Source organism: Eulemur rufifrons, chromosome 8 (assembly GCF_041146395.1).
Source record: "Eulemur rufifrons isolate Redbay chromosome 8, OSU_ERuf_1, whole genome shotgun sequence".
NCBI lineage: Eukaryota > Metazoa > Chordata > Mammalia > Primates > Lemuridae > Eulemur > Eulemur rufifrons.
In genome coordinates, this window is record NC_090990.1 from 40,675,768 (window position 1) to 40,699,763 (window position 23,996).

A 23,996-nucleotide genomic window follows, 5' to 3' on the forward strand; every position below is an offset into this window, starting at 1 on the left:
CTCATTGCAGGAGTTACCTGTCAGCGAACAATTAATGAGCTCCCACTTTGTGCCAGGACGGTGGGTTATTCAATGGGGGACCAAAGAACAAAGGGGTGGCTCTGACTTCACCTCACGAAGGTCACTGTCAACCCACACGTTGCAGTCTTTGCTCACTCAGCTCTCTGGAGTGAGGTCTTGGCAAACAACGTGGAGAGGGCACCAACTTCGGACTCCAAGACCTAGATGCAGACAGAGCAAGTCATCTCACTGAGTCTGCTGTCTGCAAGGCAGGCACACAAAGCCTCCTTTGTGTCTTCCCTGTGTGGCCCTTCCAGGAAGAGTGAGCCTCAGGTTATGCCACATACACACCACACACACACACACACACACTCACACAAACATACACACACAGACACACATACACACACACAAACACACACACATAAACCCACTTGATCTGAGGCAGGGAGCTGCCTTCCCCTTTGCATCCTCCTGCCTGGCACACAGTAGGTATTTACTGGATTCTTGTCCAATTGAGTTCTTGGACATGGTGTGTAAAAGGAATCTTTGCAAACTGAATCATTTGGAACACTGGGCTTGCACCTAGAGTGGAATTCTGAATGTACCTACATTACATCTTTGCAGATTTAAAACCTGAATCTTTGTGGAATAAATCCGTCGAAATACAGGTAGGCTGTAAATCAAAAGCAGGCAGTATCTTCAATGAACGACTAGTTGGTGGTAAGGTGGGTGTGCAGGGTGTGTTAAGGGCAGAGGCCGAAGAGGGGGCCGGGTTGGGTGGAGAAGGATGCCAGGTTAGGACCGGTGGAGACGATTCGGTGAGCAGCAGCTAGGAGTCCGCGGTCAGATTGATTAGGGTCACCGGTCGCGGCGAGGAGGCGGGCCGGGAGGAGGTGGTTTAACATCGTTCGAGCGGGAGGAGGGGGTGGCTGGCAGGTGGCAAGACAGACCCCAGACGCGCTGACGAGGTGGGCCCAGTTGAATTCCGAGTTTGACGTCCCACGAGGGGCTAACGGTGAGAGGCAGAGAGGAGGCGCCTCCGGAGCGCTGGGCCGCTTTCCAGCCCAGTTAGGGTTTGGGGTTGGTGTTTCCTCTCTCTGAGCTAATCTGACGCTGTTTGGGGAGGGCGAGGCCAAAACCTGAACCTGCAGTCGGGGGCTCCGTTAATGTTTAATCAGACAGGATCGTCCGATGGAGCTCCGGTGGCGTGATCGCGCCCCAGAAGTCAAGCACCCACACCCTAGGTTCCCCCGCGGCGTCGGGGCGCGCAAGGCTGCAGGCGGGAGCCGCGCCGCTCAGTTCCAGGTCCGATCCTGGAGGAGCGAGCCAGGCAGAGACTGTCCGGGCCGACCCCGGCGCCCCTTAGCGCGCCTGGCCCCCGTCGGGGCCGAGCTCCCGCGCACGCACCCTCCTCCCGCCTGCAAGGCACAAGGCGTCGCCAGCGTGGACTGCGCCAGGCCCCAGGTCTCCCCGCCAGGACGCCAACCTCTCCTCTCGCGCTGATGGGCACCGGCAGTTCCGGGCGGCCGTGGTGGCCGCTGCCGCTGCTGCTGCTGCTGCTGCTCCTGGGTCCCGCCTGCGCCCGCGCACAGGAGGACGAGGACGGCGACTACGAGGAGCTGGTGCTCTCCTTCCGTTCAGAGGAGTACGGCCCGGCCGACACGGCCCAGCACACGGTCACCGCCACCTTCCACCGCTGCGCCAAGGTGCGGGCGTGAGGGTGCGGGATGGGGTGGGGGGGCGAACCCGCCGGGGGACCGATGCGGTTGCCGCCCCCTGCCCGGCCTCAGTTTCCTCCCTGTGAAGGAGGAGCTGGAGTGAAGGTCTCCCTCTGCTCACCTGGCGACCGGCTTGGCGCGCTCTAGGGGACTGCAGGCACGGGGCGCGCAGCTGCCCTGTGCGGTGGGAAGGTTCTGGGGGTGGGAGACCCGGAGGCACGAGGTAGAGCGAGCAGAGCACTGCCGGGACCGCCCGCCCAGGTCCCACACGTCCCGCACCCCCGGGGCGCGGGCGGGCGAAGGAGCTAATGCCGGGAACGCGCTCGGAGCGGGCGCAGAGGAAGCAGGCTCGCTGCTGTCGTGCGTGGTCAGCACATACAGGCAGTGGAGGCTGTGAGGTGGCAGCCCTGGAGAGGTGGCACTGCCTCAGACGCGGTGTGGTGACAGGGACCCCAGACAAGGCAGTTTCTTCTGCCACAGAACTCATACTGTAGCATTGCATTTTTTCAGCTGAAGAAAAGAACAAACTAAGGGGAAGGGGCAGGGTTATTCTCGAGGCCGTCTCGTGTCCTTCGGAGCTCCGGAGGCTGGCGCTCCCGGTAGCCGGGACCCCAGGCTGAGCCGGGTCTGGGTCTGCCGAGGCAGAGTGGAACGAGTTTCCGGAACAACTCCCGCCAGCACCTGGCCCTCCCGCCCGGCCAGACCGCTGGTTTCCTCCAATTACAACCTCTCCAGGGCTTGGCTGACTTTCCGCCCCCCCAGCCTGGAGTCAGACCTGGGTTGAATTCTGGCTTCATCTCACTAGCTGTGTGATGCTTGGCAAGTCACTTAACCTTGAGCCTCCATTTCCTTATCTTTACAAGGGAGGTGACAATCCCTCCTGTAGGTTGTCGTGAAGATTCAGTGGCCGCAAATGGGGGGGGGGGGCGGGGGAGGATGAAGGGAAGGACTTTTGTTGAACACATGAGTGATCTCACGGTGTAAACCCAGGAAGAGATCACTTGTAGAAAGTAGTTATGTCCCTGGCTTCAGTGTGACCTGCTGGTGACACCCTCTTTGCTCCACACTGCAGCTCTTGGGACAGAGGGGAAATTTCTGCCACTAACAGCTGCTCATCTGCCCTTCTGCCGGAGCGTGTTGGGGTGGCAGGGAGTCAAGCCCTGGCTCAGCTCAGAGCAGCCTCTTCCTTGTTCCCTGAGCCTGTCACCTCCGAGAGAAATGTGGTGGTAAGAAAGGGCATTTCAGGTCACCACTGCCCCAGAACAACGGTTCTGAAAGTCGTGAGTGAGCAGAGGCTGGACAACCACCTGAGCCAAGCGCTTGAGGGTGTGTCTCCTCTGGTGGACGTTTGGAAGTTTAGTTATTTATTCATTCATTCAATGGATATTTTGTGGGAATCTAATTTAGAATATATTTTTTTTTTTTGCAAGCAGAAAAGGATTCTAGACTAGTCCTTTTATTTTAGTCATGAGAAACTGAGGCCTAGAGAGAGGAGACTGAGGCCTAGGCTTTCAGAACTCTCATTCCACTGTATAGAATACCCTCCCAATTCATTAGATTTTCATTTAGCAGAGGGCATTTGAGATGGGTCTTGAAGTACAAATAGGAGTTCAGCAAATGAAGGTGGCAGGAGAATTTTATTCTAGGCGTATGGGGTGGCGTAAGCAAAGGTACAGAGCTGGGAAAGCCAGAGGTGGAGAATAAGGAGCACAAAGTTCTTATCCATCTTCTGACATGTAGAATGTTCTGAAAGCCAAAAGGCTTTTTTGGTAATTTATTTGATGGTAGCACCTGACCTGACCTGAGGTTATTTATAGTCTACTTATTCCACTTGTGAGAACATGCATATTCATGTTTTGCTGCATAGATTACAGTATTCAGTGCCAGACTTCTCTGAATAGACTCCCCGATGGCCCTTTCCTGCCTTTCTAAAACCCAGACATGTTCTGAATTTTAAAACCCATTTGGCCCTAGGATAAAGGGTGTGGACTCCATCTGCTCTGGCTGGGGTTCAAGGTGCACATACAGAGATGTGGAAGATGAGGTAGCAGAGGTAGGTTGAGGTAGGCCAAGGAGGAACCTGGAGTTTGGATTTTATCCATTAGTGACCAGGCCTGTAAGTCTCACGTTGGAATTTGATTCCCAATATTGAAGGTGGGGCCTAATGGGAGGTGTTCGGGTCATGGGCGTGGATCCCTCATGAATGGCTTGGTGCTGTCTTTGTGGTAACGAGGGAGTTCTCCATTATTTCCCGTGAGGGCTGGTTGTTCAAAAGAGCCCGGGGCCTTGGCCCTCTCTCTTGCTTCCTCTCTCACGATGTGGTCTCTGCACACACCAGCTCCCCTTCCCCTCTGCCAAGCAGCTGGAGGCCCTCATCAGAAGCAAATGCTGGCACCACGCTTCTTGTACAGCCTGCAGAACTGGGAGCCAAATACACCTCTTTTCTTTATAAATTACCCAGCTTCAGGTATTCCTTTATAGCAACACAGAAGGACCAAGACAGTGACCTTCACTCTTTTCTCCCTGTTTGAGAAGTGTTGCCTTTGCTCATTCAGTCAGCCCTTCCACCTGCATTTGTGCAGATCCAGCTGGGAGCTTTACACAACCATCTATCTGCCCTGGCCTTCCGAGCAGGCCTGTGCCATAGGCATTGTGGTTGCTCCAGTACAGAGGAGACATCTGAGGCTCAGAGAGGTTGAGTGACTTGCTCACAGCCACACAGCCAGTAGATATTTGAGTTGGGATTCAGGTCCACATTTTTGGGCTCCAAAGGCCCTGCATGTTCCCCTCTGGACTGCCTGTGGAGGGGACTCTTGGAGGTCCTAGAATGGGGAGGGAGAGATTTATTCTGATTTGGGGATGGGGAGGGGGTGGCTTTGGGCAGGGCCTCCAGGGGTGACCAGGCCTCGGTTGGGCCCACAGAGAGCAAGATGCAGGTTCGGAGCAGAGCCTGTTGCTGAGTGCAGCCTGTAGTTCCCATTTTTGTCTGGCTGCCAAATTTGAAAGTATTATATAAACTATGTTAATACTTAGAGTTGACCTATCTGTGGTGTTTTGATTGCTTTTTGGTCCCCATTTGGTAACTTCTCCTTGTGGTTTACTATGCTCTATTGCGTCTCTTTTCTTGTAGTTCTAATTTGTAAATAGAGATGAGATAAGGGCACGTAGGATTTCTTGGGCTTTTTCCATGTCATCATGTGCCTCCTTTTTTGGAGCCAGGATGCCTGGAGGTTGCCGGGCACGTACGTGGTGGTGCTGAAGGAGGACAGCCACCGCTCGCAGCCCGAGCGCACTGCCCGCCGCCTGCGGGCCCAGGCCGCCCGCCGGGGCTACCTCACCAAGGTCCTGCATGTCTTCCACGACCTCTTTCCTGGCTTCCTGGTGAAGATGAGCAGCGACCTGTTGGACCTGGTGAGCACCGTCCCTGGGCATAGCACTTCCTGACAGGGCCGGGCCACCACATACACGCTGGGGGCTGCCCTTAGTGTGCCCATTGCGGAAAATCAGAAGGAGACAGCAAACATTTATTGATCACTTTTTAAGTACCAAGCACAGTGACTACTGGCTTTATGTATAGAATACCCTTTAAGCCTGGCCATGCTCCAGTGCCACATCCACCTTCATTTGAAAGATGAGGAGACTGAGGTTCAGAAGGGACCACACAGACAGACAGCTAAGGGCAGAGTTGGGATCAAATCCATTTGACCCATGGATCAAACCCTGCCAGCCATTCTTGTGCTGATGCATCTGGTGTCTCTGGACACTGGTAGGAACAAGGCCCTGGGACATTCAGTGGAGCCTGAGTCATTCATTTTATATAAGCAGGACTCAAGGGTCCAAAATTCCTTTAAGGCTGATGCTATACAGAATAAGATTCCTCCTCTAGGATAGGGTGGCTCTTCTCCCTCCTGGGTGTCACATCTTTGGTGGAAGGGCAGAAAGCGGACTGGGTAGTTGAGGACTTACCCTGGCCCTAGTGCTTCAAATGCAAGTCTTAAAAGCCTTTTTTATCTTAGCCTCTGCCCTCACCTGCCAGCCCACCCCCTTCCCTGTCCCCTAACTTGCTGAGAACACATGGTTCTCATTTTTACACTGATTCTCTATGTGGCTGGGGTGCTTCTCAGCTTCCTGCAGATGTTGAGGCCCAGAGTGGGACAGGGTCTTGCCTGAGGTCACACAGCATGTAACTAGCAGAATCAGAGTTTGCATCCAAGTCCCCTAGCTCTGCCACATTTTTTTGCCCCATGAGTGAATCAGTTCAGCAATGAGGGGCCAAGCAACTACGGTGTGCCAAGTCCAGAGGGGCAATGACAGGGACTGACAGATGCTGCCCTTGGGTAGGGGAGGCCAATGAGTAAATGCCTTCCATCAGTCTGCTCAACACACACTTAACCAGGCCTACTGTGTGCTACAGAGGTGAAGATGTGGCAGCCCCAGGCCGTTCTCTAGAGCTCACAGCTGGGGAGGAGACTGACCAGTGATTGCCAGGACAGTTGACTGTGGGACAACATACTCAGCACCGGGAGGGACGGGGAAGCGCACCGATGGCAAGCAGGAGCCCCACAGGCAGCTTCTCAGAGGAGGGGAGGCTGAGTAGAAGGCTGAGACATTTGCCATGGAGAGCTGGGCTCTGGGGTCGCACCAGCGTGGGTTCGAGTCCCGCCCACCCCTTACTAGTTTGTCTGACCTTGGGCAAATTCCTTCACCTCTCTGGGCCTCCGTACCCTCTCTGCAAGCCAGGCACAATGACGGGAACAGTCAGTTAAGGACCAAACGAGATCATGAAGTATTTCAGCAGATGCTAAGTACAGAAACTCACCGAGGTGTGGGTAGGTTAAGGAGCCCCTGGAAGCCCTGAGGCAGCCAGAGACTAGTTGTGGCGAAAAGATGTTACCACCTCTAGGTTAGAAGGGCGAGGAGAGGGAGAGTTTTTTTTCTGCCCAGTGGGAGCTGGCAGCGCGGAGGAGGGGCCGCCCACAGGGCGTCACCCAAGGGTGCAGCCACTGCCGGAACCCTGTACTGAAGCAGGGAGTGGAGCAGACACTCTCGTCCCCAAACTGCTGCTGGTGCCTCCTGTGGGCTGCGCCCAGCTGGCAGCTGCTGCGAGGGGCCTGGCTCACAGGCTGCAGGGTCAGCCTCCTGGCACAGCCTGGGGCAGAGGAGGCGGGGGACGGATCTGGGGACGAACGGAATTGCCGGTGCTGTTATGCCAGGATTTGGGTGTGGAGTCCAGGGCCTGAGTTTCACTCCCTGCCCAGCCTGCCAGCCCCTTGGCGCTGTCTGTTCCCACCGACGAGATGTTAAATTCAGAATCCTTCCTGGAAGGACTGCCCCGCGCTGGGAGTGTGGGGCGCGGCTGCAGAGACGTGCCAGTGCTGGGCTCCCAGCCTGATGGGGCGTGGGGAGACCCCGGCTCCTAGTCTGTCATCCAGGGCACCAGGAGGGAGTGTGCCGGGCCGAGGAGGGGGGTCCTGGGCTGGGATGTGGGCACGGGCTTGGTCAGGTGGGGCCAGGGCTGTGGCTGTGAGTACTGCTGGCCAAATGGCTCAAGCAGAGTCCCCTGGCTTCTCTGACGTCTGCAGGCCCTGAAGTTGCCCCACGTCGAGTACATCGAGGAGGACTCCTCTGTCTTTGCCCAGAGCGTCCCGTGGAACCTGGACCGGATCACCCCTGCGCGGTACCAGGAGGATGAGTACCACCCCGCCAGTAAGACCCCCGTGCCTGCCCCTCACCATTGCAGCCGGATCCACCTGCCTCCTCCCTGCGATGCTGCTCACCTCGAGGGGGCTTTGGGGCTCAGCATACTCCACTGACCACTTCTCAGTCCCACCGTCCCCACTCCCTGCCTTCCTGTTGCTCCCTGGAGAACTTGGGGGTCTTTCCTTAAATGATCTTCCACCTTCTAAAAGCTCCTGTTCGCCTCTCTCCGTCTGGGGGGCCCAGCAGGTGGCACTTACCTCGGGGGAGGGTAAATCTGACTGTGACTGTCCCTGAGGGCCCTGCAGGCAAGACCAGATCCCTTAATGGGACAGACACAGCCCAGCCTGGACTGCCCCACCTGTGTCTCTCGCTTCCTGTCTCACTCTGTCCCACCTGCTCTGGCACGTTGGCTTCCCAGGGCCCCTGCATGGGCCATGCTGTGTGTCTTCTCCAGGGCTTTCCTCTGCCTGGTGTGGCCTGGCTATGGGCCAGGAGGGAGGAGGAGGAGAGGCCAAGGAGAATGACCTGTGTTCTAGCAGGACCTCACAGGTGGCATTTATTGAGTTGGGGAGACTGTAAGTGTGCCTGCTGTGAGGAGACGATGGGGGTTCTAGGTGGACCCCGTTGAGGTTGGGGTGCCCATGGCCTGCGGCCTGGCGCTCAGGAGAGAGACGAGGCACGTGGGGCTGGGACTCAGATCCTGGGGTAAGCTCAGCCTCAACCCCTTACCGCTTCCCGTGGGGTCTTGGGAAGCCACTTTCCTCTTTGAGCCTCACCTTTCTCATCTGTAAAATGGGGACAATAACCCCGTCCCTGTCCTCCCCGCAGGTTGTTGTGAGGCTCCAATGAGGTAAAGGATGTGCAAATGCCTTTGGAACTGGAAGGGTGGGTGGCTTCTGAGCTGCTGTCTTTGTGACAGATCAGAGCTTGCCGCCAGGGTGTGGAGATGGGGGCGTGGCGCAGTACCCGTCAAGGGTGGCAGCGGCAGAGGTGAGGGGCCCAGTCAGGTAGCGTGTGCGGACCTGGTCTGGCGGCCTGTGCCCAGGGACAGGACAGGAGTCCTCTGCAGGAAGAGCCTGCCCTCCCCACCCCAGGCTGGGCCTCTCCACGTGGAGGCCTAGAGCTCCCGCATTCCACGTCGGTGCCTCAGGGACCCCTGAGCCGGCTAATGTCAGGAATGGGAGGGACACTGGGCCGGGGGTCAGAGAGACCCCAAACCAAGCAGGAGAGTGTGAAGATCATAGCCTCGAAATTATTTTCCAAGCAGGGCTGTAACAAAGTATTAATACACAAACTCAGTGGCATAGAACAACAGGAGTTTATTCTCCCTAGTTCTGGAGGCCAGAAGTCTCAAATCAAAGTGTCACAGGGCCACACTGTCCCAGGAGGGTTCCGGGGGAGAACCCTCCCTTGCCTTTTCCATCTTGTGGGGGCTGCCACGCTCTGTGGCCCGTGGCTGCATTAGTCCCATCTGTGTGTGTGGCGCCCTCCTCTTCTCTCTCTTAAAAGGACACTTCTCCTTGGATTCAGGGCTCCCTGGGTAATCCGGGATGATCTCTGGAGAGACTTCGCTGGTCACATCTGCAGGGACCCTGTTTCCAGATAAGGCCACAGTCACAGGTTCGGGGCTGAGGATGGGAGCCGATCTCCCTGGCAGCCACCACTCAACCCACTACCCCCCCCCCCCCCCCCCCCCCGACGCCAGAAGCAGACTCAGGGCTCTGCCCCTCCCCCAGGGGGATGCCCGTGGGTTGCCTGAGCCCTCGCTCACTCCTTCCCACTGGGTGTGGAAGGCGGGGTGTGTGGAGCCCCCTCTGGAGTGGCCTCGAGGGCTTGGCTGAGGAGTCCCGCCCAGAGCTGCTGGGCTGGGGTGGGGCAGGTGGGCCCCTGCAGGCGGGCACAGGCCCAGCAGCCTCTGCCCTTGTGGGGGGGCCGCATGGCGCAGGGCGACTAGCACAGGCTCTGGAGCCATTCCCAGGTCCTTTTGCCTCTGAGAGTGATGGTGCTTCTTCAGGCTGCTTTGTCTGTCTGTGGCCGGGGACAGTAGTAGTCCCCACCTCACACAGGGGTTTGTGTCCCATCCGAGCTGGGCCCCTGGCCTTTCCGGCATTTCACCGGAAGCCCACGGATGTTCCTGCAGGTGCCTTTGGCTTGTGCTTTTGCTCAAGCAGTGGAGGGCATGGCAGGAGCTCCGTGCTGGGAGCCTCTCTCCTGGCAGCTGTCCTTCGCCAGGGCTACCTGCTCCTCTGTCGGCCATGCTCGCAGCCTCTTGTTCCTGTCCCACAGGACAGCGGGCTGGGGTGAGCTGGAAGGAACCGCCTGTATTTAGAAGGGGGGAGCTGCCTCCCCAGGCCACAAACCACTGCTGGGGCCACACCCCAGGCCCCTGGATGTGCAACGTCACATCACCTTGCAGTGGGCCCCAGGAACAGCTCCTGGAGCGAGGTGGTCCCAAGTGAGGCGGAGGAGGGACTCTCACCTGGGTTAACACAGCAGCACCCTCACCCACACCGAGGGGCATGGACGAAGCTGTCCTGCTTGCACCCCCACCAGCTGTGCGTTCTGTGCGGGTTGTGTCTGGGGAGAGAAACAGCCTCCGTGCTGGCCTCGGTCAGCTGGGCTGGCTGCTTCTGATTCCATCTGTCCCGCCAGCCTGGAAGCGCGGCGGGCAAACCTGGGCCGATTCCTGAGCGGGCAGCCTGGGGCCTCTGCTCGGAGCACACTGACCGTGGCTCGCCGGCCCTGCACCATGTGGCCTCTGCCCACCTTGCTGGCCTTGTCACGTGTCTGCCCCTTTGACGTTCCACAGCCCAGCTCAGTATCTAGTGGGTTCCTCCAGGGTGGCCAGCGCCCTTTGGTCTCCAGATGTCTTCAGATCTGGGTTCAGAGCCCTCTCAGCCCTTCCCAGCGTGGCCCCAGGCACGTGGTAGGTGCCCACTGACAATGAGAACTGCAACACGCTTGGAGGAGGGGTCTGGGGCGCAGCGAGGGGAGGCAGACCATCGGGCACCTGCCCCAACTGGACACAGAGTGGCACAGTGCTCACGGCACTGACCAGCCCAGAGTGGGGCTGAGGGCAGGGTGGGCAGCGTGTGGCAGGTGGGGGCCGAGAGCCTGGGCCCAGCCCAGCCCCACGGGCATGGTGGCTGGGAGGATGCGGGACTCGGGGCCGACCTTGCCTGAAATTAGCATGGGGTCTCAGAGCAGCCACCAAGCCCCTCCGAGAGGGCTGAATAGAGGTCCCCTCAGGTGTGTCCACCCAGAGCCTGCACACGTGACCTGATCCGCAGATGTAACTAAGGATCTCCACGTCATCCTGGGTCATCCGCGGGTTATGAATCCAATGATGTGTCCATGGGAGAAATTCTGGGGAGGTGTGAGACAGAGGAGGAGGCCGTGTGCAGATAGGGGCGGAGACTGCAGTGATGAGGCCACGAGCCGAGGGACATCAGTAGCCACCATAAGCTCCAAGAGGTGAGGGAGGATCCGCCCCTGAAGCCTTTGCAGCTGAGTTTGTGGTAATTTGTTAGAACAGCCATGGGAAACGAATACACGCTCTGGGCCTCCACTCCCTCCTCTGTCCTGAGATGACAATCTCTACGGTGCAGGACTGTCGGAGGCTCACTGCTGGGCCGCAGGTGGCGTTCGGATGCAGAGGGCCCGCTCCAGGAGCAGGTGGACTGGGGGCCCCCAGGGCTGCCCTTCGGTCCTGCTTCTCCAGGGCTGCTCCCCGACGGTGCCAGAGCACAGCAGGGGCGCCACAGCCGGGCCACTGCCACTGGTGCAGGACACGCTAACGGGCAGCCTGGGGTCCTCCCTTGGCCTGGCTCCTCCTTCCTCCTCCCCTCTTCCTAGAGGGGCCAGCCCTGCGTGGCATCTGCAGGCTCTCCCTCCTCCTGCTCCCCCCGCCTTTGCCCTGCACGGGCGTCTCCCCCAGGAGCCTCTTGCAGCTCTCGTCCATCCTGGTGCCCGCTTCTTGGAGAACCCAGACCGATCCAAAAGTCTAGGGGAGGCTGTCAGGGAACCTCCAACGCAGCTGCAGCTCCTGTCAGGTGGAAACAGCCCCTGTGAGCCCTCCTGGCACCTTGGGGAGTGGAGAACACTTGGACTTGGAGCCGGGAGGCCCAGACTCACGTGTCCCCTCTGAGCCTCGGTTTCCCGTCTGTGACATGCGCTGGCTGGCTTGGATGCCAGACAAATCCTAGTCTGTCTCCTCTCAGGTTTGGTGAGATGTCAAAGGCTATAATAGGGGATTGGTTTATTTTATTTTTTTTATTTTATTTTATTATTATTTTTTTTTTGAGACAGAGTCTCACTCTGTTGCCCAGGCTAGAGTGAGTGCCGTGGCGTCAGCCTAGCTCACAGCAACCTCAAACTTCTGAGCTCAAGCGATCCTCCTGTCTCAGCCTCCTGAGTAGCTGGGACTACAGGCATGCGCCACCATGCCCGGCTAATTTTTTCTATATATATTTTTAGCTGTCCATATAATTTCTTTCTATTTTTAGTAGAGGTGGGGTCTCGCTCTTGCTCAGGCTGGTCTCGAACTCCTGAGCTCAAACGATCCGCCCACCTCAGCCTCCCAGAGTGCTAGGATTACAGGCGTGAGCCACCGCGCCCGGCCTATTTTATTTTTTGAATGTTCATGTTGTTAGTTTATATTGATGTTAATATTACAGAGCCCGACACTTGGTTCGCTTTCTGGCTCTGTTGTTTGCCAGCTGTGTGGCTTTGGACAGTTACCCACCCTCTCTGTGCCTCCTTTTCCTTGTCTGTAAAATGAAGATATAATAGCCTGTAGCTCTCGATGATTTTTTGAAGATTAAATGAGTTAATATATCTAAGGGGCTGGCAACAGTGCCTGGACTGTGTTGCACCGCCCCTGTGTTGACTACAACGTTAACCTCATGGTTTTTCTGTTCCCTCCTGCAAATGTCACCTTGGAAAGATGGTGGCAGCCTGGTGGAGGTGTATCTCTTAGACACCAGCATCCAGAGCGGCCACCGGGAAATTGAGGGCAGGGTCACGGTCACCGACTTTGAGAGTGTGCCCGAGGAGGACGGGACCCGCTTCCACAGGCAGGTAAGCCCGACCCCAGATGGGAGACGGCCCCAGCCCTCATCCCTGTCCTGGAGGTGGGTGAGGACTGCTGGTCTGGCTCCCAGCTGTCACTGGCCTGTCCCTGCCATCAGTTGTGGGTGGGGGTGTCCATTCAGCCAGCCACAGGCAGATGTATTATGGGATGGGTGGGCTTTCCCACATGGCACTTGTGTTGGTCGAGCAGGCGAGCAAGTGTGACAGCCACGGCACCCACCTGGCAGGGGTGGTCGGCGGCCGGGATGCTGGCGTGGCCAAGGGCACCAGCCTGCGCAGCCTGCGCGTGCTCAACTGCCAAGGGAAGGGCACGGTCAGCAGCACCCTCATAGGTGAGTGGTGGCTCCAGGTGGCACCGGTCTCTCTCCGTCTGGACCTGCTGTGGGAGGTGGCTGGAGCCCAGGCAGAAATAAGGTCTCCTAACTGAGGAGGCTGAGACAGCCTCTGCCCTGAAGCCAGAGAGTCCCAGAGTGGCAGAGCTGGCAGTGCCCCAGAGGCCCCGAGGTCACGTGGCCTTGACCCTAGGTCAGTGGTCTTTCCACAGTTCTACACTGCTCCCCTTTTCAAACCCGTTAATGTGTTTATGCCTTTTGTCATGCTTTCTTAGATTCGGATGCCCCTCGCGGTGATCTAAGCAAACTTTTTCCGCCTTCTGCTTGCATACCTCTAAGAGTAGGGGACTCACTCGCTTGTGTGACTGATGGGCCTTGCAGGTCACCCAGGCCGGGCAGCCTCGGTGGAGGAACTGGCAGAGGACCTTTCCTAGACTTTTGCAGGTTACTCCATCCAGCCCACTCGGTGGGCCTCTGGTGGCCTGTGGACAGAGGAGAGAGGGAGCTCTGGAGTACCGACTTCTTCCCATGCCCACACACTGAGCAAAGGGCTTTATATACCATGCCCTGGGGCTGGCATTGTGTTATCTGCTAAACAGTTGATAAAACCAGCGCAGAGAGGGGAGGTGACTTGCTCAGGGTTACACAGCGAGAGCCAGTGACCGCACCGGGAAGGTGCTGGTGGCTTGACTTCCACTGCAAGCCCCTGGGTCAAACACTGGCTCTGGAGCCGGCAGAGGCGGCCCACAGGCCTGTCTGAAAAGCCCAGAAGGCTGGGAGCCTGCCTGCTGCCCCACGAGCTCTGCCCTGAGGCTTTCCTGTCCAGCATGGGCTTTGAGGTTTGGTTTTAAAGGCAAGAATCAATAACCTCCTGCCCCATCAGGTGACCCCTGGTGCCTGTCCCACTCCATTATTGACTGCCCCGGGCTCAGGAAGTCCAGTTCCCGAAGGTCAGTGTGTGTGGGAGGAGGCTGCTCATTCTCCGAAAGGCCCTCCCAGGCCTGGCGCTCTGGCCTCGGGAGGGCTTCCTGGGGAAGTCCCCTCTTTGGCTCTTGCGGGGGCTGCAAGTCTGAAATCTGCAGGCCAGGCGGGCTGGACGTTCCGGCAGGATTTGAGGTTGCAGCGTTGAGTCGGAAGGCAGTCTGGGGGCAGAATTCCTCCTTCCTCGGGCCCTCAGTCTCAGCCTTTCGTCTTGAGGCCTTCAACTGATTGCACGAGGCCCACCCACATGACAGCAGGCAGTCTGCTTTCCTCAGTCTGATTTAAATGTTGGTCACATCCAAAAAAAATACCATCACTCAGCATTTTGACTGGTGTTTGACCAAACGTTGGGGCACCGAGCTGACACACAGAATCAACCACCCCACCGCGCCTCGAGGGAGGGGCTGGGGGAAAGGAGCATGTTTCCTTAGGGGTGACCTTGGCTTTGTCCTCCCAGGCCTGGAGTTTATTTGGAAAAGCCAGCTAGTCCAGCCTGTGTGGCCGCTGGTCGTGCTGTTGCCCCTGGCGGGTGGGTACAGCCGGGTCCTCAATGCTGCCTGCCAGCGCCTGGCGAGGACGGGGGTGGTGCTGGTCGCAGCTGCCGGCAACTTCCGGGATGATGCCTGCCTCTACTCCCCAGCCTCCGTTCCCGAGGTAGGTGCCGGCTGGGGGGGGGAGGGGGCAGGCGGGCCCCTGTGGCTGTGTGTTGTGTTCCCCAGGCTGGGCCGGCCTGGCTCTGGGAGCCTGGGGAGGGAGAGCTCGAACTCCGAGTCTGAACCCCAGCGAGTTCCAGGTGGGGGTGGTGGGAACGCAGATGGAGCCTCTGCCCTGGAGGACCTAGCGGTCCACCGGGGCTATGACTGTCCTTCATCTGACCACTATCTTCAGGGCACCTACTGTGTGTCAGGCTGTCTGGGCACTGGGGGTCCTGGGAGGAAGGAATCTTGTCCCACTTCTGGTCTGTCGTGTGTGGGGGGTGCGGGGTGGGGATATGGACCTGATGGTGACAACCCAGGCCCTCCTGGCCATCAGAGGCTCCCGTGGCTGAGCCGACAGTTGCCTAAAGCAAAGCCCGCGAGTCTCCGCCTTGCCCTCTCTTGTTTGTTCCGAAGCGATTATAACCACCTGGCACACCGCGCAGTTTCCTGTTTACCTGTTTATTGTCTGTCCTCTGCTAGAATGTAAACTCCACAGGGCACTGGGAATGCTGCCTGGCACTTGGCAGAGGGGAGCACCGAGGCGGGGCAGGGGGTCCCAGAGTGCCGCCTGGAGAGTCAGATTTCCCCCAGGAGGGGACATTGGAGGGGACCCTAACAGGTGTATAGGAGTTGGTCAGCCCAGCTGGCAAAAGTCTGTCCCCACAGCCCCTTGCCTCAGCTCCATTCTCTGCCACTCACCTCACCTTTCCAGGTCATCACGGTTGGAGCCACCAATGCTGAGGACCAGCCGATGACCCTGGGGACCTTGGGGACCAACTTTGGCCGCTGTGTGGACCTCTTTGCCCCAGGGGAAGACATCATTGGTGCCTCCAGCGACTGTAGCACCTGCTTCGTGTCACAGAGTGGGACATCACAGGCTGCCGCCCATGTGGCTGGTGAGTCACCGCTCACGGCCTTGGCCACCACGTAGCTAACGGCCCATTTGTCAGGCAGGGTCTGTGCCAGGCTCTGTGCTAGGCACCGGGACCAGGGATGAAGCAGACCTGACGGAGCCCTCGGGGACACCCAGTCTGATGGGGGAGGCAGGTGCACACACAGAGGGAACACAATTAGTCAGGGCTGTGTCAGAGGGAACCCAGAGGAGCCACCTGCCCAGCCTGAGGGTCAGTGAAGGCTTCTTGGAGGAGGGACATTTGATCTGGGCTTGGTGGATGAATAGGAGTTCACCCGGCAACAAAACAGCAGATTCCCAAGGTGCAGAGGTGTGAGGGCAGGACGTCTTACTGTCTGGCTTTTGCTTAGCAAGGCGCGTGTGTGGCTTACCTTCGGGAACAGAATCTTGGTGTCCTTGCGCGTGTGCATGTGCCCTGGCGGGACCCCCTGGCCGGGGAGGAGGGCCGGGCCGCCCCAGCTCTCCTCCCTCGCCCTAGGCATTGCAGTGGTGATGCTGAGCGCCGAGCCGGAGCTCACCCTGGCAGAGCTGAGGCAGAGGCTGCTCCATTTCTCTGCCAAAGACGTCATCAACGAGGCCTGGTTTCCTGAGAACCAACGGGTGCTGACCCCCAACCTGGTGGCCGCCCTGCCCCCCAGCGCCCACGGAGCAGGTGAGCAGGATGACGGGATGGGGGGCCAAGTCCAGGCTGGGGCTAGGGGGGCCTCTGTGACCTTGGCAGTCTCTCCCCTCTCCCTCGCCTGTCGAAGAGGATTGTGCCACCTTAAACAGGATTAAACGAGAATGGGGCTCTGACAGGGCTTTGCAACACTTTCATAACATGTTTTTATGGAAAAAGTTGAGTGTGTTCTTTAAGCCTCCCTACCACGGACTAAAGATTTTTCTAGAGTCCTTGGTGGAGGTTCCCTCTCTGCCCTGGCACCCGTCCTCAGCCCAGGCTTGTTGCAGGTGGGCAGCTGCTCTGCAGGAGCGTGTGGTCGGCGCCCTCGGGGCCTACGCGGATGGCCATGGCTGCGGCCCGCTGCGCCCCGCAGGAGGAGCTGCTGAGCTGCTCCGGCTTCTCCAGGAGCGGGAAGCGGAGGGGCGAGCGCGTTGAGGTGACTGCACCCCCCGCTGTGTGTGTGTCGGTGCACGGAGCAGGAGTCTCCCTTCTGAGCCCTCAGTGACCCCCCAGCAAGCCCCTCCGTCCTCTGGACTCCAGTCCCCTTAAAGGGTCGGCCAGAGCAGGAGTCGGGCACAGCTTATGGCACGAGGTTGGGCACTGCCGCGGAGCCACTCGGGGAAGGGGAAGGGCTTCCCGGAGACTGCAGGGTGGCGCTGGGTCCACCAGCGCTCAGGGCTTTGTTGCTTCTGGGCTCAGCCGTCCCTAGGGCCCTTTTTGCTCCGATGTTTCATGGTCCTGGGCCCTGAGAAATCTCAAAGCAGCAAAAAAGGGGCTTGATGTTAATGCTGCAGGTGGCATTTGGCAGAAGGGCAGTGCCTAGCCGGGCGGGGCGGGGGCAGGTGGGCATTTCCAGCCTGGGAGATGGAGCCTGAAAGCTCGTTTGAGAGGCGGAGTGGGTCAGCGCTGCAGGCTGGGTCCTTGCTCAGGCCTGCTGGGTTTCCCTGTTTCTCCGTTTTGAAGCCACTCCACTGTCAGCGTCTGTAAGAACCTCTGCATACACACAGCCGCCCATTGGCCAGGCAGTCTTCCTCGGGCAGGAGTGAGCGCCTTGTCCCCAGAGGGTTGGGGGCCGGGTCTGGCCTGCCCCTGGCGGGACCTTGACAAGGGTTCCTGGGGCTTGGAATAGGTGCTTGAGTCGATCCCATCCAGCCCCGTCCTGGGTTTCCAAGCCCATTCTAAAGCAGGCTCCCGCTTCTGTCTTTGGCTCTCAGGCCCGAGGGGGCAGGCGTGTCTGCCTGGCCCACAATGCGTTCAGGGGTGAGGGTGTCTACGCCATCGCCAGGTGCTGCCTGCTACCCCAGGCCAACTGCAGTGTCCACACAGCTCCACCAGCCCGGGCAGGCATGGAGACCCGCATCCACTGCCACCCGCAGGGCCACGTCCTCACAGGTAGGCGGCTGGGCCCTGCCCTGGGATGAGGAGGAGTCCTTGTCCCCTTACGCACCCAGCACCTACAGGCTTGGTCCTCATGAGTGTGATCGGTCAGACTCTGGAGCCTGACTTCCCATCGCACACCCTGGCTCTGCCACTTCCATGCGTGTGACCCTGGGCAGGTGGCTTTTCCTTCCTCCATAAGAGAGGGCTGAGGGCTGTACCTGCCTCCCTGGGTTGTGGGGAGCTGTGTGACGTCTCAAGCATGGGCCTGGCACACGGCAGGTGCTTTGCCAAGGCCGTGCGGTGCAAGAGAGGAGGTTCCAGCAGGGACTCCCAGGCCGGATCTGAAAGTGCGGCAGACCTCGGTCTGACTCCACTGTGCCGCTCGACAGCTGTGTGACCTGGGCAAGCTACTTAACATCTCTGTGCCTCAGAGAAATATGTCCTCATCAGTCCATGGGGATGATGGGTGCTAAGCACTTCGTTTAGTGCTGGGACACTGTAAATTCTATCTAGCGTTATTATTGTTATAACCTGTTGCTTTACAATCTATTCTCTCGTATAGGTAACTACTGATCAGCTACCCTGTGTCAGAAACACGCCCAGGCAGGGAGCAGGAAGCTCAGGTGGAGGGCTTGAGGGCACTAAGGGATGGTGCCCCTCAGGTGGGGAGGAGGCCGAGCTTGGGCGGACGGGAGGCGTTTGGGACGCAGCCTGGAGGAACTAGCTCCGGAGCTGATTCTCGATCGAGTGTGCCCGGGGGAGCCGCTGCAGGTTAGGCAAGGAGGGTGAGGGTGAGGGCCTGGCTGGGACGAGCAGGCTGGCGTGCAGGAGGGATTGGCGGTCAGGAGGCCGGTGCCCTGGTGCAGGGAGGAGGCGCAGTCAGGTCTGGCCGGCCGCCAGCCACGCTCCGCATCGGGGCCTGGCTTGGCAGGGAGTCTGCTGTGCTCCCGTTGCTCTCCCCTTGGGAAGCGCCCCGCAGGTAAGCTCGAGGGCATGTGCCAGGTAGAATCACAGGGTCTCGCTCTCCAGGAAGCACATCCAAAAGGGGGCCATTTGCAGCTAAGGGAGCTGCAGGCCTGACAGGCTGAGTGACCTCCCCAAGGCCTCACAGCTGGGCCACAGAATGCTAGTGACTGTGACCCTAATGTGGACAGAGCACCGGCCACACCCCAGGCACCGTGCTGGGGCTTCGCACGTGTGTCCCTGTGAGTAGGTGCTCTTACTCTTTTCATTTTACAAATGGGGAAACTGAGGCTCACTGTAGTTGAGTAACTGCTATCTGAGGTTTCATAGCCAGAGGTTGTGTCTGACTCCCAAGCTCATGGAGGGTGTCCCCGGGTGCCCCAGACAGACCCTCTCAACTTCTGCCTGGTGGCTGGCTGGGGAGGAGGGACCAGGGGGGTCAAGCACCTAAGGCCTTACAGCCCCTGCCTCATTGCCTCATCTCTGGGCAGAAGAGACATGATGTTTTCCCTGGAAGCTAAGGCTCAGAGAGGTTGAATGGCTCTCCTAACGTCACACAGCAGGTCAGCAGCAGAGTTGGGCTGGGAACCCAGGAGTCCTGTCGCTCAGGCCAGCGTCTCTTTTCTACCTTGAGTTGTTTCTGGGTTTCCCAGCTCTCGCCTCAGACCCTAAGAGATAGGGACCAGTGGGGTGGGGAGTGGAGACTGAGGGCCCCCCGGCAGTCCACTGTCTGAGCTGGCCCTCCTCTGCCCCAGGCTGCAGCTCCCACTGGGAGGCGGAGGACCTTGGCACCCACAGCCGGCCTGTGCCGAGGCCACGAGGTCAGCTCGACCAGTGTGTGGGCCACAAGGAGGCCAGCGTCCACGCTTCCTGTTGCCACGCGCCGGGTCTGGAGTGCAAAGTCAAGGAGCACGGGGTCCCGGGCCCCGCGGAGCAGGTGAAAAGGCGCATGGGGTGAGGTGGGTGCCTGGTGCCCACTGCAGGGTGGCATGTGTCTGTCCTGTGCAGCTTTGCTGCCGGTGTTTGTGCACTGCCACTGTGCCATCACGCATCAGGGTGGTGGTTTGTGGGGTAGACGCTGTGGGCAGCTTTGCCATTGTGTGGGCAGCACATGTGTGCGTGTGTGTTGTGTGTGGCTGGGCCTGTTTTTGCTTTTTTGCAGATCAGTAAGGTTTGTTGTCTGGGCAGCGCACTCCCCTTGGGGGAGAATAGGCATGAATACGGCATAAAGAAATGCAATACGCATGCATTTACTGATGGATCCATTTAACAAATCTGCTGGGAGATTGCTTGGGGCAAGGAGCTCCGCCGCGCTCTGAGGCCAGAGCTGACTCAGCGTGACCCAGAGCGGGCACCTGAGCTGAGTGCAGCAAGGCAAGGAAGGGCCCTGCCGGAGGGCGAGGCCGTGCCAAGGCCTGGTGTGTGAGAGCCGGGCCTTCCCGAAACCCGGGTGCAATGTAACCACCGGTTGCTCTGTAACTCCTTTTTAAAAGCCGCAGGGAGCTTCTCAACAGGAGACCCTAAGGAGTCCACTGTTAACTGAACACAGACTAGGTTTTAAACGTGCAAGACTGTGGTGACTGCGGTCAGGGCTCTGCATTCCTCAAGGGTGAGGACAGGCTCAGGGCCACTCGCCCAGCGTGCACCGAGGGCTGCCATGTTCCAGGCGCTGTTCCAGGCGCTGGGGAGATACCAGCCCCACAAACGTCTTGCTCTGCCTTCCTGGAGCGTCCTCTCTAGTGGGGGAGAAGGACAGGAAACAACATAAGTCAATTATAAAGTGCTGAAAAGCTGCTATGGAGAAAACGAGAGCGGGGAAGGGAATGGGGGTGGTCAGGAGGGCCATGAGGACACCACAGGGAACACATTCCAGGCAGAGGGACCAGCCGGAGCGAAGACCCTGCGGTGGGGGTGTGCCCCGGGGGTGCCAAGAGCCGCAGGACGGCCGGTGAGGTGGGAGCGGAGTGAGCGGGGGCAGCGGGGCGACGCAGAGGGAACAGGCCAGGTCAGGGGGGTCTGAGGGCCACAGTCAGGAGTGGGCTGGGGGCCACGGTGTGACTTGGGTTTGCACAGCTCACTCCACCGCTGAGCTGAGGAGAGGCTGCAGGGGCCTCGGGCAGAAGAAGGGAGACAGGAGGGCGGTGGCCCAGGCCTGGGTGGGAGATGCGGTGGGTACAGTGGTCTGAAGGAGCAGCCCGCGGGCCTGTAGGTGGATGTCGTGGAGCCCCTGGGCAGACGGAGTTGCCACTGAGTGGGACGGGGAAGGCTGTGGGGGGTGGCGCTCTGCGGGACGATGAGCTTGGCATTGGCATGTTGGACACACGTCTGTGCCCACGCGCCTGAAGACTGGGCATGAAGCAGGAACGCGTGGGTTTGGTCAGCGACGCCACAGAACTGCTGGGGCAGAGGTGTGGGCGGTGGCCCAGGTGGCTCAGTGGCTCGGTGGCTCGGGCTGCGCTTTGGCGTGCACAGAGGCTTGCTGGGAGGGAGGAGTGGAGGCCGGGAGGTAGGAGGGCCTGGCCCACGCCGTGCTAGACACATGCTTTCTTCTCCTCCCGGGCTCTGCAGGTCACTGTGGCCTGTGAGGAGGGCTGGACCCTGACCGGCTGCAGTGCCCTCCCTGGGGCCACCCAGGTCCTGGGGGCCTATGCCGTGGACAACACGTGTGTGGTGAGGAGCCAGGACGTCGGCCCAGCAGGCAGGACCAGCGAGGAGGCCATGGTAGCCATTGCCATCTGCTGCCAGAGCCGGCCCCTGGAGCAGGCCCCCCAGGAGTTCCAGTGACAGCCCCGTTCCTGGACAGCGCCTGGGGAGGGGTCGGGGGCTGGGACTGTGCTTCCAGGGCTGGAGCTGAGCTTTGCAATGTTCCTACTCACCCCTTCCTCAGTCCTCCATGGCCTGGGCCAGAGGGGGCAGGGACACCTCTACCTTCCTGGAGCTGCTTCCTGGTGCTGGCCCTTGGGTGGGGTGGGCTCCTTGCCTGGGAGAACTTGGTGTCTCCCCTGGACCCCCCTCCCTCACTGTGGGGCCTGTGTCTGGCCTTCGACTGCTCACACGGGTTAAGCTATGCTCGGCTCCTGCCAGCTGTGCCCAGCGTGCCTGCACCTGTGGGGACAATTGCCTGTTACTGAGCTCTTGCCACATGCCGGGTGTTCAGTCCTCAAGTCTCCATGGGGGGGCAGTCTTCTCCTCTTGGGCAGGTGAGGAGGCACGTGGGGGCTGGAGGGGGCCAGGTGTCAGGGGACGTGAGTGGGAAAAGTGCTCACCTCCTGCTCACTTTGGAGAAGCCCCTCGGGTTCCTAGTTGATGGAGGATCACTTTTCCACACCTGTTGGACTGCAGTGGGGAGGCCGTGTCCCAGGTGGTCAGGGGGCTGTGCCTTTGTTTCCCCAGCTGCCCTGACTCTGCTCTAGGCCAGGTTTGCTAGTGCCCAGGACCCCTTGCAGGGAGCTGTCACCCAGGGCTGACTTCGGTGTGCTGTGGAGGGCCACATGGTGCACACGCCATCTCCACCACCCTCCCTGCACACTACAAGGTGGCACTCCCACTTGACTGGGGAAGAAACCGGGACCCTGAGAGTGGAAGTGCCCACCGAGCTCACACAGCTGGGAAGCAAGGTGGTGCCAGGGTGGAACCCAGGTCGGGCTGGCTCTGAACAGAGCCTGTGTTCACTTTAGTGGGCTGGGCACCCCCTTTACGGGTAACAGTGAGGCTGGGAAGGGAAAGCAGACCTGAGAAAGCACAGTGAGCCGACACACGCCTCGCCCTGCCTGCTCCCGGGCTGCTGCGCCCTGCGGGCCTGGCACTTCCCTGTTCTTACCCTGGCCCGATTCACTGTGCCCTGGGGACGCCTCTGAGGGATGGTGGGGGGCACTGTCCCTCCCTGAGCAATGCCCCCACCCCCACCCAAGCATGCATCTAGCTTTTTGGTCTGTTCTCTCTGTTGTCTTTTTATAGCAAGAAGCTTTTCTAGACTTTTTTTTTTTGCTTTTGTAACTTGAAGATATTTATTCTGGGTTTTGTAGGATTTTTATTAATATGGTAACTTTTTAAAATAAAACCTTTTTCCTGACTCTTGCCTGGATTGACTGCCTAGGGTGATGCCTTGCTTATACTAGGCACTGGATAAGCTTATTGAATGGCTGAGAAAATCAAGTACAGTCGTCCCTTGGCAATCTTGGGGGACTGCTTCTGGGAACCCGTGTTTACCAAAACCTGCACGTACTCAAGTCCAGCAGTCGGCTAAATGGAAAGTCGGCCCTCTGGATATGCATGCAGGTTTCACAGCCTGTAAATCCGCACCTAAGCAAACCCTTGCAATTCAAACCCGTGTTGTTCAAGGGTCAACTGTATTTGATGAGCACTTGTATCTTGAGCACAAGTATTTGACGGGTACTGTCAAATACTGGTAATGTGACTTTCCTTGTGCCTGTCCTAGGAGTGAAATGAATGTCTTCATGTAGCTTCCCTGTCCCCCAAGAGCAGTCAGGTGCCTCCTCCTTGGCACCCTGTCCTCTATAACCTGCTAGATGCTCTGCTGTCCGCATTCACCCTGAGCTCTGAGCTCCCAATGCCCTTTTCATCCTTCTCTCCCCAGCACCTGGCACAGGACCTGGCGCGGAGTGAATGTTTACAGAGTCAGTTAGTTACATGGAGGCTGGAGGCTTCTGTAATGAGCAGTGCTGAGCCCATGATTATCTTCCGTGATTTGCAGTTAGGAACAGTCTCAGATCTCTTTCCACTTTGCAAAGCATAATTATTCTATTCGATGAGGGACTCCCCAGACCCCCACTCTGAGGCTGGTGAGCACAGCTGTCTTGAGCAAGGTCCTTCTCTACACAGCCCACGTCATAAATAAGGGATCTGCCTGCAAAGGCAAAAATCCTCCCAAAACATACTTTCTGACAATTTAGTGTCACATACGGAAAGTGTCAAAGAGTTGACAGATAGTAACGACTGCAAGGCCAGAACTGTGTATCCGTGACACTGGCACCTCTGCCTGTTGTGCAACCCGACTCCCCCTCCATCCCCAAGGTGCCACAGGATCGAGTGTCAGTGGTGAGATGCCCACACCCTACAGCTCTGCGACTCGAGAGAAGGGAGCAATGTTGTTCTTGCGGATGGTTGGCAGGTGGGCACACAAGTCGGGGAGGAATGGGCATGGCCTGCAGAAGGAGGAAGATCTGGACTAGCAATCAGGGCAGGGGACCCGTCTGAGCAACACAGGACACAGGAATGAGGCAGACCTGAGGGGTCTAGCAAGAAGCCCAGCTTGACCAGGGCACACGACCTATGCTGGGGACTACGTGGGAGAGCTGAAAGCTTTGGGGAGGTGAATGTAGGCCATCGACCCTAAGTTCAGCATCCTGGGCCAAGCTATGCAGATGGATCCTAAAATGGTCAGACTGTCAAGAGGGGAGGATAGCAAAAGGCTAAGAAGACTCACTCTCCTTACTAGTGTAAGGTTTTTAAAAGGAATCACAACACCAGGCCACAGGCCCACGCTGGCCCCCACCCCAACACAGCTGTACGGATATATGGAGAAAAAAATGTCTG

The 23,996-nt window shown here is 58.7% G+C and overlaps 1 protein-coding gene across 7 annotated transcripts; it reads left to right on the forward strand.

Moving 5' to 3' along the window:
- The first annotated feature begins 1,237 nt into the window (after nucleotides 1–1,237).
- PCSK9 (proprotein convertase subtilisin/kexin type 9) lies at nucleotides 1,238–22,484 on the forward strand. Of its 7 annotated transcripts, none has more exons than XM_069480045.1 (12): nucleotides 1,238–1,709; nucleotides 4,941–5,132; nucleotides 7,304–7,427; nucleotides 12,367–12,500; nucleotides 12,700–12,844; nucleotides 14,283–14,479; nucleotides 15,236–15,419; nucleotides 15,915–16,088; nucleotides 16,385–16,533; nucleotides 17,312–17,489; nucleotides 19,196–19,377; nucleotides 21,009–22,484. In XM_069480045.1, exons 1-12 carry the CDS (start codon nucleotides 1,506–1,508, stop codon nucleotides 21,222–21,224), a joined length of 2,079 nt encoding a protein of 692 aa, XP_069336146.1. In that variant the 5' UTR covers nucleotides 1,238–1,505; the 3' UTR covers nucleotides 21,225–22,484. The 7 variants fall into 7 exon arrangements, with proteins under 7 accessions (XP_069336146.1, XP_069336143.1, XP_069336145.1 ...); XM_069480042.1 differs by having other exon boundaries at nucleotides 12,703–12,844; nucleotides 17,270–17,489; XM_069480044.1 differs by having other exon boundaries at nucleotides 12,703–12,844.
- Nucleotides 22,485–23,996: the final 1,512 nt, after the last annotated feature.